The 16,380-nt window shown below is 42.9% G+C and overlaps 1 protein-coding gene across 1 annotated transcript in view; it reads right to left on the bottom strand.

The window, feature by feature from the left end:
* LOC106820732 (probable phospholipid-transporting ATPase IIB) overlaps nt 1–11,711 on the bottom strand; it is a 34,956-nt gene extending 23,245 nt beyond the window's left edge. Inside the window, exons 1-13 of the mRNA XM_014825272.1 lie at nt 11,501–11,711; nt 7,132–7,276; nt 6,782–6,895; nt 6,183–6,350; nt 5,629–5,775; nt 5,386–5,466; nt 4,707–4,862; nt 3,989–4,078; nt 3,707–3,777; nt 2,225–2,390; nt 1,955–2,011; nt 1,458–1,550; nt 960–1,124 (exon numbers count right to left, since the gene is read on the bottom strand). Coding sequence (XP_014680758.1) covers nt 960–1,124; nt 1,458–1,550; nt 1,955–2,011; nt 2,225–2,390; nt 3,707–3,777; nt 3,989–4,078; nt 4,707–4,862; nt 5,386–5,466; nt 5,629–5,775; nt 6,183–6,350; nt 6,782–6,895; nt 7,132–7,276; nt 11,501–11,670 — 1,623 coding nt within the window. The 5' untranslated portion in view covers nt 11,671–11,711. The remainder of the gene's footprint in view (nt 1–959; nt 1,125–1,457; nt 1,551–1,954; nt 2,012–2,224; nt 2,391–3,706; nt 3,778–3,988; nt 4,079–4,706; nt 4,863–5,385; nt 5,467–5,628; nt 5,776–6,182; nt 6,351–6,781; nt 6,896–7,131; nt 7,277–11,500) is intronic.
* Nucleotides 11,712–16,380: the final 4,669 nt, after the last annotated feature.

Raw genomic sequence — 16,380 nt, 5'->3', positions numbered from 1 at the left:
GACATGCTGAATGCAGAAGGGGATGTGGAATGTGCTATAAGAACACATGTGAGAGCTATGTGGGGCAGGTGGAAACTGCTGGCGAGTATGCTGATGAACAAGAATGTGCCGCAAAAAGCACATGGTAAAGTGTACCAGGCATGTCTGAGACCAGTACTTTGCTACAGATCAGAAACGTGGGCCATGACGACAAATTTAGCCATTCTTGAAAGAGCAGATACGAAGATGCTGCGTTTGGACTTGGACGTGTAGGGTGAAGTGGGAAGATCGTGTCTCGAATGATGAAATTCTGGGAAGGGTTGGTTTGGAGAAACTGGAATATGTACTAAGGAGAAATCGGCTGAAATGGTTTGGGCCTGTGGAACCAAGGGAACCAGAAAACTTATTGCGGAGTGTGGAGAAAGTGGGGAATGATGACATCAGGCCAAAGGGCCGCCCCAGGATGACATCGCTAAGGACAGTTGAAAAAGATCTGGTAGCAGCAGGACTCGGGAGAGAGATGTGTCAGAGTAGAGATGAATGGCATCGTGGAATAAAACTGTCCAACCCCGAAAGGGAAAACGGACATTAAACTGATGATGATGATGATGATGATGATGATGATGATGATGATGATGATGATGATGATAATGTGATAAAGGCAGAAAGCAGGCGAAGAAAAGTAGACATGTGATGAAGGCAGAAAGCAGAAGGGATGCGCGAGTCTGTTGTTCACGACTACTGTATACGCCATATTTTTCGCGTACAGATATTTTAGCGAATTCAGACTTGACGGACAATTTCGCGAGTGGTTAACTTCGAGGTCTGTGAATTCCCGAATCAGTGAAGAACAGCGTGTTGTTACTTTTCGCGTGTTGTTATTTTCGCTGTCAGGGACGTGTTCGCGAAATTCGCGAAAAATAAACCACCACGAAATATACAGCGTGTACAGTATGTCGTCGTTCATGACAATCTCGCACCTCGTCCGGGCTCGATGCCTGGTATGTGCACGTTGCGCCGATCTGCTGGTCTGCCTCCGTGTCGGAGTGCTCGACGTTGTCAGCCTCAAAGACGGGCGTCACGTTGTGGCACAGTGCGATCGCCTTGACAGCTTCATGAACCCGCGTCACCACCGTGCGTCGCACCTGCACAATGTCAACGAATCATTAGATACGCCCCCACACTGTGAGTCGATGTGTGGTTTCACCTGCTCGTTAGCAGAGCATTACTTAGCTGACCAGCACAGCGACACGGTTTAGCTCACCTGCACAACGACAATACCCGGTTTAGCTCACCTGGGCACGCACGAATCGACATGATAGGATTGCGCAATAACAGCGAGCTAATGGGCATCAAAGCCAGCCGCGTACATGAGTGCACATTAAACCTTCACGTGGGAGCAAGAATGAAGAGCAGATGGAGTGGTGGTTGAAGCTCGCAGCATCCAGAACACGTATATGCGCACGCGCGTCACTCACCCGGGGCATGGCCATCACAGTGGCACGTGTTGGGGTGCTGCTGGAGCTGCCTGATGCTGCCGGCATATACACAGACCTAACGTGTGTCAGCACCTAATAAGGACACGTAGAGAAGGCAGTTTTATTACACGACTTACGTAATCACATCGGCTAAATATCCTAAACTCCCGGCTAAACCCTCCTTTTTAAAAATGTACTCATTTAACTCTGGGTTCAGTTTTTTTTATTTTCAAACTTGAAATAGCAGCATAACTTTGATTTAGCTTGCCGTAACCTAACTTATCCATACGTGAATGATTCAACGATGTACCTCAAATAAACATGAACATGTTTTTTTGCCATCTAACAATAAAAACACTAGGTCAGGATTAGTAACAACACGAAATCACCAGGCCCACCACAATATACAAGCAATTTTCAAATAGACAACAATTGTTTGGTAGGTTGTATATAATTAAATAACCCAGGGCATGTACTGGTGTACTGATAACTTGTACCTCATCCATGGTGTCAGCGCCAAACGATACTGTACCAAGATGCACTCGCTTAAAAACCTGCAAACAAAATCAAATAATCACTAAAACACATGAATACAGTTAACAGTGAAACGAGCAAGTTATTTTGTTAGACATATTAAACTAATAAGTAAAAAACCCAATGAAAAACTGTAGAATGCATCTACAGTGATATTCTCACGAAGATGAGACCATGTTAACAGGTAAAATGGCGGCGTGTGCAGTGTGTGTCACACTCACGGCTGTGCTCACCATCTCGTTCTGCGTCAGCGTGCCCGTCTTATCACTGAGCAGGTAGACGATGCGACCGAGCTCCTCTGGTATGGTGGTGCTGCGCACGACTGCACCTGGTAGCTCTTTGTCCCGCTGGATCATCCACGAGTACGTCGCCTTGCCCATGTCCAGGTTCACGCGTAAGCTGAGGGTGAGAGAATGCATGGTCAGAGATTCATCACGTTTAGTATTGTGATGTGCACTACAGCATGATACGTGTGATGAGTTGCAGCACGGTACAACGCAGCGTGTCATGCCACATATACCACAGGCATATATAATGAGGCAGTTTCTGAATAATTGTTAATGATGTGTTTATTAGTATATTGTGAAATTGTAAGCAATGTGCAGGAGTTATGAGGGTTATGAAGCTTTTACACAGTGAAGCCAGGCATGTACACAATTAGTGGAAGTAGGTTTATTATGACAGCTTGCATGGCTAGGTGCCTCTGGAGGGCAGGAACATGGTGGCATATCGATGTAGTGTTGTCATTAGTGCTGAGATAATGGAAGTTTGACGACCGTTACGTGCAAATGAAGCAAGTCGGAGGGTGATGTTGGCAATAAAAGCTAAACGTAGGAGAAAGAAAGATGGAGGCCTGAGCCCCAAACGGGCCTGGATGGAGGTCGGTGCAGCGAGTCGGCGCACGGCTATATAAGGAAGCGCACACCCGAGTCACGGCAGGTTGGTGACAGTTCGGTCACACAGAGAGACAGTCAACGTTGAGTAAGGCTTCGCCGATCGTGCGCTTCACAACTGCAGCGAGATCTACCACTCTACCGGCGAAGAGCTTCCAACGACAAGACTGCCTCTTCTGCAGCCCAAGATAAAGTTTCAAGCGACGATGAACCTAGCAAGGCGATCATCGCATTCAGTCCGACCGCACCAAACAGCACAACATCCAGCTCGGGAGCGCGACTAACCAGAGAGACCTGTGATCCGTTCGTAAGATTAAAGATTTGGTAGACATCTGTGTTAGCCGTGTTTGCACACACTTTTATGTAAAGCAGTTATTAATGTAGTAATGTTTGATGAAAATTAAAGTTTAAACGTCGAGTCCTGCAACACAAATATTGGTTATTATTATTATTGACTACGATAGCCTAAAGTTATTTTTTACATGACACTGAACCGCATAGAACCTGAGGGGAGCCGATAGCTTCATTATACATACGTATGACTCATATGACTTGATATGTGGAACCATGTTCATCACATGCACTTATACATACTTAATGTTGCAATAATGAATCGCAATTGTGAGGCTATTTTAAGGTTTTGTAGTTAATTCAGCAAGAGTTAGTTGTTCGAAAACGGTATCGGCATCCCTCTTTCATGGTCACCGAGGAAAAGCAAGGTCAGAAACCAAACCCTATGTTAAACTGGTCATTACACTGGTGTGAGTTATCATCAACAACGCCACAATAAGCAACCACAATGAATGAACATCGTATAAATACCTTAAAGGAATGATGTATGAGAACAGCAGGATGAAGCGGGCCAAATATCTGTACCAGGGACCAGTGAAGCCCTGTAAGTAACCAGCAGCGAAGATGCTGTCATCAATCTTAAGTGACAGCCTAATTTCACTGTTCATTCTTCAAAACACAATCTGTATTTTACTGCTATCAAACTATGCTATTATAAGAGCTGCAAATAGATTCCTAGCAAGTAGCGGTCAATCATTGCTGCACTGCATCACACACTTTACTACATGTTTTTGAATAATCTGCGATGCTCACCTTTATGGAAATCATGAAGAGGGACACAATTATCACAGATACGAACAGAACCTTTGTCAGAGTGTTGATTTCAAGATCAAGTTGTCCAACCTGTACAGACAGAAAACAAAACCATTTCTCAACAAATTTTCAGTAAAGAAAAACATTTATCTGCATTCTCTGCTCCATACCTTTGAGCCCATCTGTATGCCTGTGTACATTGCCCCCTTACCTTCGAGTGTGGCTGTGTGGCTGTGGTCAGTGCCCACTACCTTTGAGTAGAGCTGCGTGACTGTGTTTGGCAGTGCCCCCTGCCTTTGAGTAGAACTGCGTGACTGATTGGCAGCGCCCCCTAGCTTTGAGTAGAGCTGGGTGACTGTGTTTGGCAACGCCCCCTACCTTAGAGCAGAGCTGCATGACTGTGTTTAGCAGCGACCCCTACCTTACAGTAGAGCCGTGTCTGTGTTTGGCAACACCCCCTACCTTAGAGCAGAGCTGCATGACTGTGTTTAGCAGCGACCCCTACCTTACAGTAGAGCCGTGTCTGTGTTTGGCAGCACCCCCTACCTTAGAGTAGAATTGCGTGACTGTGTTTGGCAGCGCCCCCTACCTTTGAATAGAGCTGCGTGACTATGTCTGGCAGCACCCCCTACCTTAGAGTAGAACTGTGTAAATGTGTTTGGCAGCTCCCTCCACATTTGAGTATAGCTGCGTGACTGTGTTTGGCAGCGCCCCCTACCTTTGAGCGTGGCTGTGAGGTGTTCATGACGCTGCGTGTCTCGGAGCCGGTGTAGACGACCATGCCGAGCGCGGTGCCAGATGCGACCACCGTGCTCGCCCACACTGCATTCTCTATATTCAGTGGTGCCTCACACCCCAGCCCCTCGTCGTCTGTCTGCAATGACAAAGCCACCGTCTGTCATCGAGTGTCACAGCGAGCTGACCACACATGCCGTGATTCTGGCCGGTGTCTGCATTCAAAAGCAAATCGGCTTTTTATGTGACGTATATAGAAATATTTCATTATATCATCTGTTGTGATATATTGTAATTATAGCAAGGTTACATAATAATCAGCGGTCTACCGAGTTACGAACATCTGGACTGATTGCAAATGCAGTTCTACCATTTAAATAAATTTCTATGACCTACAAACCACGACCAGCACGACCATGCCAGTCAAAGCTGTACTAAAAACAATCGAGTTACAAGATTTGAACAATTGAATTACAGTTGAAATTTGAGAATCAGTTTATGAATTCAACCTCAAGGATTCCATGTATGTATGATAGTATTCATTTTCTTACATTATACCTTATATTGGGCAGCTAGAATCGGCTGTTCAAAACAATCAATGCTAGCAAAATATTTGTATTCCTTCGACTTAATCACACTATTCACAAGAGAATTTCACTCACCCGTCGCACTGTTCCAATAAAACTGTGGATATCCTTCTGTGGTTTTTCTGCATAGACTGAGGCATTCATATTGAATAAGTCCTGTAACAGTACAATAAATTTGTAGTGGCTTCCATTACCCATATAGTGTATAGTGCAAATAACTTCATCTTGACGATTCCGTATTTAAGATGAATTAACATTTAACAGCCCCATGCATTCATCTCCCTGGCGACGTTCAAACACGCATGACTGATTGCTTACAGCATCACCCCCGAGTAACTGTGTGCAGCTGACAGCAATCCTCAGCTTCCAGTCTGTCTCTCCATCTAGTTGATCGGTACGAACAAAGCAGGAGCCACTCCTCTCAGTCGTACGCAACAACACCAGGTCAGCCGGGACACGCTGGTTCTACAAGAACCATCAGTCAAAGTATCATTAATAACTAATCTTAACAACAACAATAATGATGATTATTATTATTATCAGCATCACCATTATCAATAATATTATCATTACACTATCATTCTACTACAAAATTGACTACCTTCATAGTACCATGGATAACATGGTAACCATCACGAGACTAATCCTAATTTTTTTCTTTATTATGTGAACAATTTGGTGTTATAAATATTATTATTATAGTAGTCTCTTAAAACTTGGTCCAAATACCCTAAACTACATTTAAATATGTCTGCAACACTAATTCTCTCAGCAAGGTCTATGTTTTTCTAACATTATTAATATAACAATAGTGAGAGACAATGACATTTCCCAGCAGGTTTTCAACAGACAGAGGCAGCAGGCAGTGCTACCTTTTCGACAAATACGAGATCTCCAACACGTATAGCAGAGCTAGGTACTCGCTGGATGCCAGCATGGGTAAGTTTGCTGTACAGCTGTGAGTTGGCTTCCTTGTCTCTCCGATAGCGACGGAAGTCATCCAGAGCCTCTCGAATCATCGTCACAGCAAGAACGAAGCCCTGTCAAGTAGTATTTAGTGGATATGAAGTAGAGGATGTGTAAGCCTAGCATTCCTGCGTTGAATGATTGTACAATTCATGGAAAGTATTAACAACTTGACATTGTCCTTATTGAGTATGACTATTTTGTAGAACATATACCACATATAGGCTGATGCATATGAAGACCATGCAAACTTCAGGTGAAGACACACTGTAGAATTCATGGTTTGCTAATCTATGGGTGATTGTGTAAAGGAGAAACTCTCCAAATAACACTAAAACTTCCCAAAATTACAACAGAAACATGAATTTTTATGTTTATAAAGCATCAGTATGAAACAAATCATGCTTTTTAAATATATTCCTGCGATCACCAACAGAATCAACAACTTTTTTTACGCATATTCCTTCAATCCCACCATACTAGACAGAACGTATTTGAAACTTACCAGAGGGCCCCAGTAGGTGTACAAGTAACCAATGCGCACATCAGGGATGAATTGAGAGATGGCAACAATCAGGAAGTAAAGATTCAGGAAGAACTTGAACTGCTCAAACAGAACCTACAAACAGACAAACACCAATAACAAATCAATCCTACTGTGTTTTATTCGTTGGCAGATAGATGAAACATTGTGATGGTGATGTATATCATATAAGACGTGTGAACAGCAAAATTCATTTTTTAGTTCCCAACATCACATCAATACATCTAGACTATATATCTCCCACGCATGCACTTTTATGAAAATAGTTTAGCTGGTTGTTTTCTTAAGAATGTTATCATTGTGAATCTTACCAAAGGAATGAAGGTGAGGATGTTGTACTTCTGGTTGCGTATAACATTGGACGGAAACTTGCCCGATGGTGCCTCACCGATATGTAGCATGCGACTACGATACTCCTTGTTTCGCCTGCATGACCGCGATATCCAATCGCAGCACCTGGGGAAAATGCATGCAGTAATATGGTTTAACACAGTGAAGCTCCCAGCACAGCAGCAATAGAAATGATTGCACTATAGTATAATGACCTTCTAATAACCTTAAAATTGTACAAATGACACCTGCTTATCTGATCACACATTTGCAAACGAACTTATCCACTTCTGCGAGCAAATTTAAAATGAGGTAACAACCACCAGCATGCTACCACGAAAATAATCTCTCACTTACACACAAGCATATTTATTATGCTCGTGTATAAATACCCATGCACATATGACATAAAAACACAATGTGTGGAGTTGGGAATGCAGTATATTGTAATATACCCCAGTGTCAATGCCAGTAATCCTACTGCTGAGCCAGAATGCTAAAGTCACAAGAGTCAAAATCATAGAGGGCACTAACATTTCTACATAACATATTCAAACATGTAGTTCTTGATTTGTGCATAGAAAACAGAATGAAAACGTGTTATCAACATTTACATGAGTGCACCAACTTACACTAACTTGTACATACACTAACTAGATACATTAACTTGAAATAAAAGGAAAGATAAAGGCCTGTGAGGAAAAGGAAGTCTAGGAAAATGAAGTAATAATCAACGTATTTATAAAACATCGGAATTATATAAAACCAAGATGTTTAGATTATGTATTGATGTATTCATTTATGATCTACTTTCATAAATATTTAATGACCCGATTTCTATTAAATTGCCAAATCACACTTTTTGATAAAAAAAACCCGACAATATATAGTCAAGTTCATTGTGTAATTTCGTTAACTTTTTGGGAGGATTTGGAAACCTATATATTTTCGGAATCTGTATTGTATAGGCAATCAGAAAACCAATGTTTACAATTTGCCGGAAGCATGCATGGCGGCAATCTTGGATTTTCAAAATGGCCACCTTCAAAATGGGTGTTTCTCAATATCTCAGCATCCAGGTAGCCTAGAGTAATGATTTTAACGGCTAAACATACATTTTCAGGGGTGAGGAAGCCAGTGGTACAAAGTAAAATAAGCTAAACATAACCACAAAGCAGATTATCATATTGATTTTATTATAATAAATGTTCTAAATGGCTCAGAACTTCTACATACATGTAGCAATTCAAACCTCTAGCATGTCTAGGCAGCTTCTTGCACAACTAAACTTCAATATCATGATATCATGACAAAATAAGTGTGATATAGCATAATCTTTAATATATAGCAGAATCTTTACACATCATCATCATCACTGTCACTGGTCGGCAACATGTCATTCCTAGAGTCCTCATCATTCTGGCACTGAGTGCTGCACTGGCAGAGGTCTGTGCATGATAAGTTATTGGACCTGCAAGAGCATCGAGATGTTAAACAGTCTGCTCTGCACTGGCATCTCACCATCTCAATGATGGCCTTGGGGCTGTGAGGACCTCAGTTGTGATTGGTTTCACCTGATCAGCTGCTGTGTCCTTGTAAAAGCCATGCTGCAGTGGATCCAGGAACTGCTGCTGAACAATGCTTGCCTGACCCCATACTGTGGCCTGGATCTGGACACTGTGGATGTGCTGCTTGAGAGCACCAAGGGTGGGAGGCAGCTTGTCACTTTCAGCCATATGCTTGCAGAAAAGATGCCATTGCAGCTCAGGGATGCTCGCAATCTGGATGCCCTTTGGTGCGTATGCAGCACAGACGAATGTAGCCAGCGTTGACAGCAGCTCTTCAGTGACTTCAGCGGCATCTGAAAGCATCTGCAGAGCATTGATGACTTCTCCGCCTGCTTTGAGGTAGACTTGCAGCCAGGTTGCCTTGCCTATGCGAGAGAACCTCCCAGTGTTGTCTGCCCCCGTGAATGCGTGGAAGGCTGGCAAAGCCTTTGCTCTTTCTGGACCTAGATCTGTCCATATTGGCTGCACTTGGACCACTCCGGAAGCCATCGACATGGACGTGTTTCTCAGCAGGTCATAATGTGCTATGACCAGCACCAGAACATCAGTGTCTGGGGAGAAGACCACCAACTCTGCATCAGGTGGGTTCCTCTGTGATGCCAGCACTGCATGGTAGATCAGCAGTGTGTCCGCTTCTTCGTGATTGTTGTCCTCGATTAGCAGCTCGCTATTGCTCCTAGTACGTCCTGCGGCAGATGCGATAACCAGCTTTGACAAGTCTTGGTTGTACTCCAGGGTTTTTGCTGCCAGATACTCAGTCAGATCAGCCTTCGTTTTGACGTGGGAAAGGAACCGGCTCATTGGGATGTGCTTGATGCTGGTCTCATCTCTGATCTGATATTGGATCGGATCCTTCCCTTGTGGTACTCTTCAGGGAGTCAGCCTTGTATGTGTCAAACACCAGCATGATCTCATCACAGTCTCTTGTGAGAGACATCAGTCTGGTATTGAAGCATTCACTGAGGTCTTTGACTGTCACTACCGTGGCTGGTTTCTTTGTTAGCTTCTGCACGACCACCATACCGTCCACCAGTGCAATTTTTCGACTTGGATGAGGATCTTCAGTGGGTGTGCAGTCCATGGTTTCTGGATCCACTGCATCGCGCTGCAGAACACTTGCACCATGCAGCTGCTGCTGCTGATCTTCATCGGGTGGTTCTGCTGTTCCCAGCTTCTCAAGGAGGTGGATCAACTTTGCCTTATCAATACATCATACATGGCAGCATTGCCCCGTTTGCCGCAAACAGTGCCCTCGGTGTCAACGTGAACTCATAGTTGCCGATGGCTTGTTTCTGGTCGATGTCTCGGTTTGACCTGGCAAGGACCATCAGCCTTCCGTACAGATCCTTGGTCTCCTTCAGATCTACAGTCTTGTCTCCGAGTTTCACACTGGTTTTCTTGTTGCCAGACATGAACATCTTGTTGTTGTGTTTCTACACTGGTGCCCAGAGGCTGACGTCCCCATTGATTCGCTCTGACACGTACTCTTCATACAACTTCTGCCCAGTGACATCAATGTTCAGGATCTGTGGCACATACTCGTCTGGGATGTAGGCATAGGTGATCAGATTGTGCAGCTGGTCACCTTCAGTGGCAAATGGATTGCCATGACTCAGGATCGCAGCCTTGATCTTGTCGATTGCGTCATGCTCCCTCTTGACTGCACTTGGTCTAAGGTCATGGTGCTCTGTGACCTTGCCAGCTTCCACATCAAACTGACTCTTGAACTCGCTCGACAGGCATGACAGTTCTAGTGCAGCCATGAAGAACCTCTGTCTAGCGTTGGCGTTGTTGGAGATGCCAATCAGTCCAGAGTGAACCTTTATCAGCTTGTTCAGATGTTCGCATGCGTGGTCTGCACCAATGGATACAAACAGGATCTCGTTCTTGGTGACGGATATGTTTCCAGCTTCCAGTTCCCTCCAGGTATTGGGGTGGTCTGTTCTCAGGTCATACATGTCTGCGATGTACCGAGGCCAGAGTCGCTTGTACTTGATCCGGTCCATAGCAAAAGACATCTTGCCCAGTGCTTCTCCAGCTTCGAGATGGAGCACCAGGTCAGCGTTTCGGGATGCCGCTACGAAGAACAAGATTGTCTCCACTCGGTGTAGATAGTTCATCATTGATTTGAACATGGCATTCTTGGATCTCTGGGCCTCCCAGTCCTGGAATGTTTTCAGCACTTCAGCATTGGTCAAGGCTTGAAAGAGGGTGATGTTGGCATGTTTCACGGATTCAGCCTTTGTGCATTTGTTAAAAAAAATTGTTAAAAAATAGGCAGCCATTTTGAAAATCCAAAATGGCCGCTTTGTGGTTATGTTTAGCTTATTTTACTTTGTACCACTGGCTTCCTCACCCCTGAAAATGTATGTTTAGCCGTTAAAATCATGACTCTATGCTACGTGGATGCTGAGATATTGAGAAACACCCATTTTGAAGGCGGCCGTTTCGAAAATCCAAGATGGCCGCCATGCATGCTTCCGGTAAATTGTAAACATTGGTTTTCTGATTGCCTATACTATACAGATTCCAAAAATGTATAGGTTCGCAAATCCCCCCAAAAAGTTCACGAAATTTAATATCTGGACATAGTGAACTTGGCTAATACGCATTACAGATATGATGCTCTTCGAACCCATGCAATGACATAAGTGCCATCATTGGCTAAATACCACTCTTCAATAGTTATCAATGTAGTAACCACGATGCCAACGTGCAAATTCTCTGTGCTTGTAATGTATAAGAAAGCATATAGCCACATGCACAGCCGCTCCTAGCTCACCGACAGAAAATGTTTGCCCAGAAAGTGCACAGGTAATAGTGCAGTTTGTCAGAGGTCGTTGCTTCGTGACCCCATTGCCGCGGTAACAGCACATCAGCATCTTCAACTTCAAATCCCTCACAATCGCCGTTACCGGCAGACGCCGGGGACATTAGCGGTACTTCGTCCATGTCTCGCTAGAAGGCGCTCAGACAGGAGCGCATGCAGAATGCAAACTAGAAAGAGATCGGAAATGAGAAACGAGTAAGCAAAGCAGTTACAGTCCTTCATGCGCAGCAATTCACCGTCAAGCTCCAATTTATAAGCATGTACGTCACACGAAATAAGAAAAGTAAATGATTGGGATGATGGAAGTAAGAAAGGTTGATCAGGTCATTACCAAGAGAAATGTGTTTACACTATGTTTACATAAAGTATTCCAATAGTATCAAGAGTAGATAATAACATCTATTATATATATTATCTACTCTTGATAGTATTTAGACAGCAGATGAAATGCAGAGAAAATAATTGTATCTATAAAGTTAGGCCAACCGTGAAAGCTGCACCACCTGCTTTTAAATAACCTCAACAATCATTAATTTAACCAAAATGAGTGTCTCAGTATTTATTATAAAATAAAGTCTAGAAAGCAATATTCATAGCAACAAAGGTGTCTTTATTTGCTATACAAAGAAATTGCCTTACATAGCTTCCGTATAATTGGTTATAATAATAAACTAAATATCTACAAGTATATTCAACAGTGTAGATAAGCAACATTTCTATTGAAACTAAAATAAAATTATTTTATATAACGTATTATATAGTCAAAACTGATTAAGTGCCATTTTTACTAATACAATATACAAAGTGAGCCTGCTGTTCTACAACATTGCACTGCCAAATATTTTAAAATATATACATATTATGCAAAATATGTTATGAATATGCGGTTAAGCGGGGGACACACTATGCAGATTTATTCGCACGACCGCAGCAATTAGCGTCTAGTGTGTCCGCTCAAGCGATGGCAAATTTCGCCGCAAATCCCATCCGCACTAAAATTCGCACCTATCAAACCTGTTTGATATTTTTTGCCGCGAACTTTTATCGCCGCGTACAGATTCGCATCGTGTGTCTATGGAAGTGAAAATCGAGCCGGTTGATGTTATAATGCAGCGAATCATTGATCAGTATGCTAATCACATGAATGAAAAATGGTGGCGATGGAAACGTGGACGAAGGAATAACAAGACGATTTAGTACTTTATTGGGCGATGCAGCCCTGTTTATTTAATACCAAGTTACCCTCTTAAAACGATCATTGCGAGAATTTTGCTCAGAAAAACGAAATATAACAGCGAAAATATCCTGATTACCGCACACATTCAAAACATCATATTTATGGCAAGTTATAGCATAAAAAAATTGATTTGACACTCATACCAGCAATTACTTTTTCNACACACACACACACACACACACACACACACACACACACACACACACACACACACACACACACACACACACACACACACACACATACACAAACAAACAAACAAACAAATACCCCGTACAGACTGCAAAATTTGATATGGTATTAAACTAGCGCGCGTCAGGCCCGGGTCTGACGCAAGCTAAATTGTAGCGTAGGCCTACAGACTGCATATTTGATCCTGCTTTTATCGTCTCAGCTCAGCTCGCCGCGTCAACCCGCACACAGCGAGGTACAGCGAGCGTACAATTACATGACCTAAATAAGGCTATGGGCATGCGTATTGCGATTTAGCACCCGGTCTGGCCCGCTCGTTGCGTACAGACACACACACAAGCGGGCTATCTTAGCCCGGGCCTGGCCCTGCTTCATTTGCGGGGCCAACTTGGAGCGGGCCAGCGCGTATTTGGAGCGGGATAGCGTGTACACACTGCAAATATTTGGCGCGGGTCTGGCGCGCGTTAGTTTAATACCATATCAAATTCGTAGTCCGTACGGGGTATATGTACATGATAAAAGAAACACACACACACACACACACACACACACACACACACACACACACATGCGCGCACACATATATACGCACGAACATACACAAACAAACAAACAAACAAGCGCACACACACACAACAAACAGGCAAACAAACACACTCACATACGCACACACATACCCACACAAACAAACAAACAAACAAACACGCACACCACACACCTCTAGCCTTAACCTCTAAGTCTGGCCGTATGTCCATCTGTCTATCTAACTGCCTAACTTACGTCTGTCTAACTGCCTATAACTTTACGTCTGTCCGTGTGTCTGCCTCACTGTGTGTTTAAGCCTATACATCTTCCCGTCCGCCTGTCCATCTCTGCCTGTCTAACAACCATCTGAACGCGGTGATTCGAGGTCTTTCTGTGACTGTGATGCTCTTGCTCTTCCACTCACTCTCTTTACTACTAGCTCCTTCAGTCGGTATGCATCACCAGACCCTATAAGGCACATAGAACATCGTTATCACGACCATGCATTCTCCCAAACTGCATGCACCCAGGCACTTGAAGCGTTTCAATAAAATATAGCCTAATGCTAAATAAATACGAAATCGATTTACTACCAAATTCTTAATGTTTCTATACTCTCTTTCACCTATTATTGCCGACAATTTCCTGTAAATTTCGTCCAAATCCTCACACGTTATAAGTGTCAGTGTGCACTGTGCAGCCGCGTGAGCAATGGCCGCCGCCAACGTGTGAGGATTTGGACGGAATTTACAGGAAATTGTCGGCAATAATAGGTGAAAGAGAGTATAGAAACATTAAGAATTTGGTAGTAAATAGATTTCGTATTTATTTAGCATTATATTTTATTGAAACGCAATAGATAGATAGATAGATAGATAGATAGATAGATAGATAGATAGATAGATAGATAGATAGATAGATTTTTTGGTAATTTTCTTTCAATCAAGTGGTCACCAACTGAGCGCTTTATTATCCCGGGCAACGGAGGGAAACTATAGTGTTTGATATTTTCGCTGCGTATTTTTACCGCTGCGTACAGATTCGCATCGTGTGTCCGTAGAAGAGAAAATTGCGCCGGCCGATGTTATAATGCAGCGAATCATTGATCAGTATGCTAATCACATGATTGAAAAATGGCGGCGATGGAAACGACATGGACGAGGGAAAAAGAAGAAGATTTAGTACTTTATTTGGCGATGCAGCCCTGTTTATTTAATACCACGTTACCCTCTTATAGGGACAGGACCAGTCGCAAAATTGCGCTTCGTGAATTAAGCTCACAGCTTAATTTAACAGGTATTTTTTTGTTTTCTAAACATACTGCTTCAAAAGTCATACTAAAAACCGCCAATAAACAGCAATCAACATTGACGATATTAACGCAAATACCAACTGTACGTTTTTAAGGATATTTGAAAATGCAGGATGCTATAGAATTAATTTTGAGGCTGCTCATTACCACGTTCCAGTAGTAGCGAACACATGGGATTAGGGGTTCTCAAAACCAGTGACATGTCGGCGACAGTAAATCGCGTACGTTGTAGTGTGTCCGTTCAATTTTAATCGATGCGTTTGCGAATATTTTCGCTGAGAATTTCGCTGCGGATCTGATTGCAGCGAAATTCACATAGTGTGTCCCCCGCTGTAACAGTTACAGCAGGAGAGCGCAACCGAACGCCAAGAGGTATTGCATACCCGGTAACGGTTGATTGTATCCCTCTTGTCGTGTCTTGATGTTCTTAGTCTATGATGTAATAACTGGAAAGCGCATTCATTGGCTATTCCATCCAAGCACAATTACCGTATTTACTCGTGTATAACTACTTGTTTGTACACAACTTCAATAAAAAAAAATCAGGGGTGCGACTCATACACAAGGCTAACAGATCTTATGTAAGAATTGTCATCGTTATCGCAACCAGCCGCTCTATATCCAGCCTCATCTTCCATGTAAATTTCTATTATAAAAGATTCGTACCAACTTTTCAAGGCAAAATATGGCGTGTTCTTATACACGAGTAAATACAGTAGGCAGCTTAGCCGCCATATTGCCAGTCACAGGGACTGCCAAAATTGGCTCGTTAGTATGTCATAAAAATAGTGATATTCTAAGCATGTAAATGAATAAATAAATAAATAAATAAATAGTAGATATAATACATGTATATAATAGCATATTGTTGTAATAATAAATATTATATAATACATAGGCCTATTTGTTTATAAGAATCTACTCATGTCGGTATTTATATAACGTTATTTCGTTATCAGCGTTTAGATACTTGCTAACACGAACGATAGAAAGTTATGTAACGGTTAGGATACGCACACACACGCAACGCGCAAACACAAACGCACGCGCACACACACGTACACACGTACAGGCACGCGCAGACACGTACGCCCGTACAAGCACACAGATACACAGACCACACATACTGATACACAGACACACACGCGCGCACGCACACACGCACACACAGCTTTAATTAGGTAGAGTAATAAGGTTAGGGTTAAGGTTAGGGCTAAGGGTGTTAGGGTTAGAGCACTTTTTAATGGTTTTTGGCATGCATTCTTTAATATATCGTAAATATATGTTAAGATATTTTAGAAGTGCCGTAGTAAACATATCCTACAACGCCCACCAGTCCGCTGCATTAACAACTTGGAGTTGTACGAAGCTGGCATGATGTGCACAGGCATTGATGTTTCAATAAAATATAGCTAAATAATATTAGTACGAAATCTAGATTTTACTTACCAAATTCTTAATGTTTCTATAAACTCTTTTCACTACTATTATTGCCGAGCAATTCCTGATAAAATTTCCGTCGCAAATCTCCAGCATCTTGGCTCGGCGCCATATGCTGCTGCTCAC

The sequence above is a fragment of the Priapulus caudatus genome, unplaced genomic scaffold (assembly GCF_000485595.1).
Source record: "Priapulus caudatus unplaced genomic scaffold, Priapulus_caudatus-5.0.1 Scaffold44, whole genome shotgun sequence".
Classification (NCBI taxonomy): domain Eukaryota; kingdom Metazoa; phylum Priapulida; class Priapulimorpha; order Priapulimorphida; family Priapulidae; genus Priapulus; species Priapulus caudatus.
The sequence above is the reverse complement of the archived record's forward strand: the minus strand, read 5'-3'. Positions and strand labels throughout refer to the sequence as shown.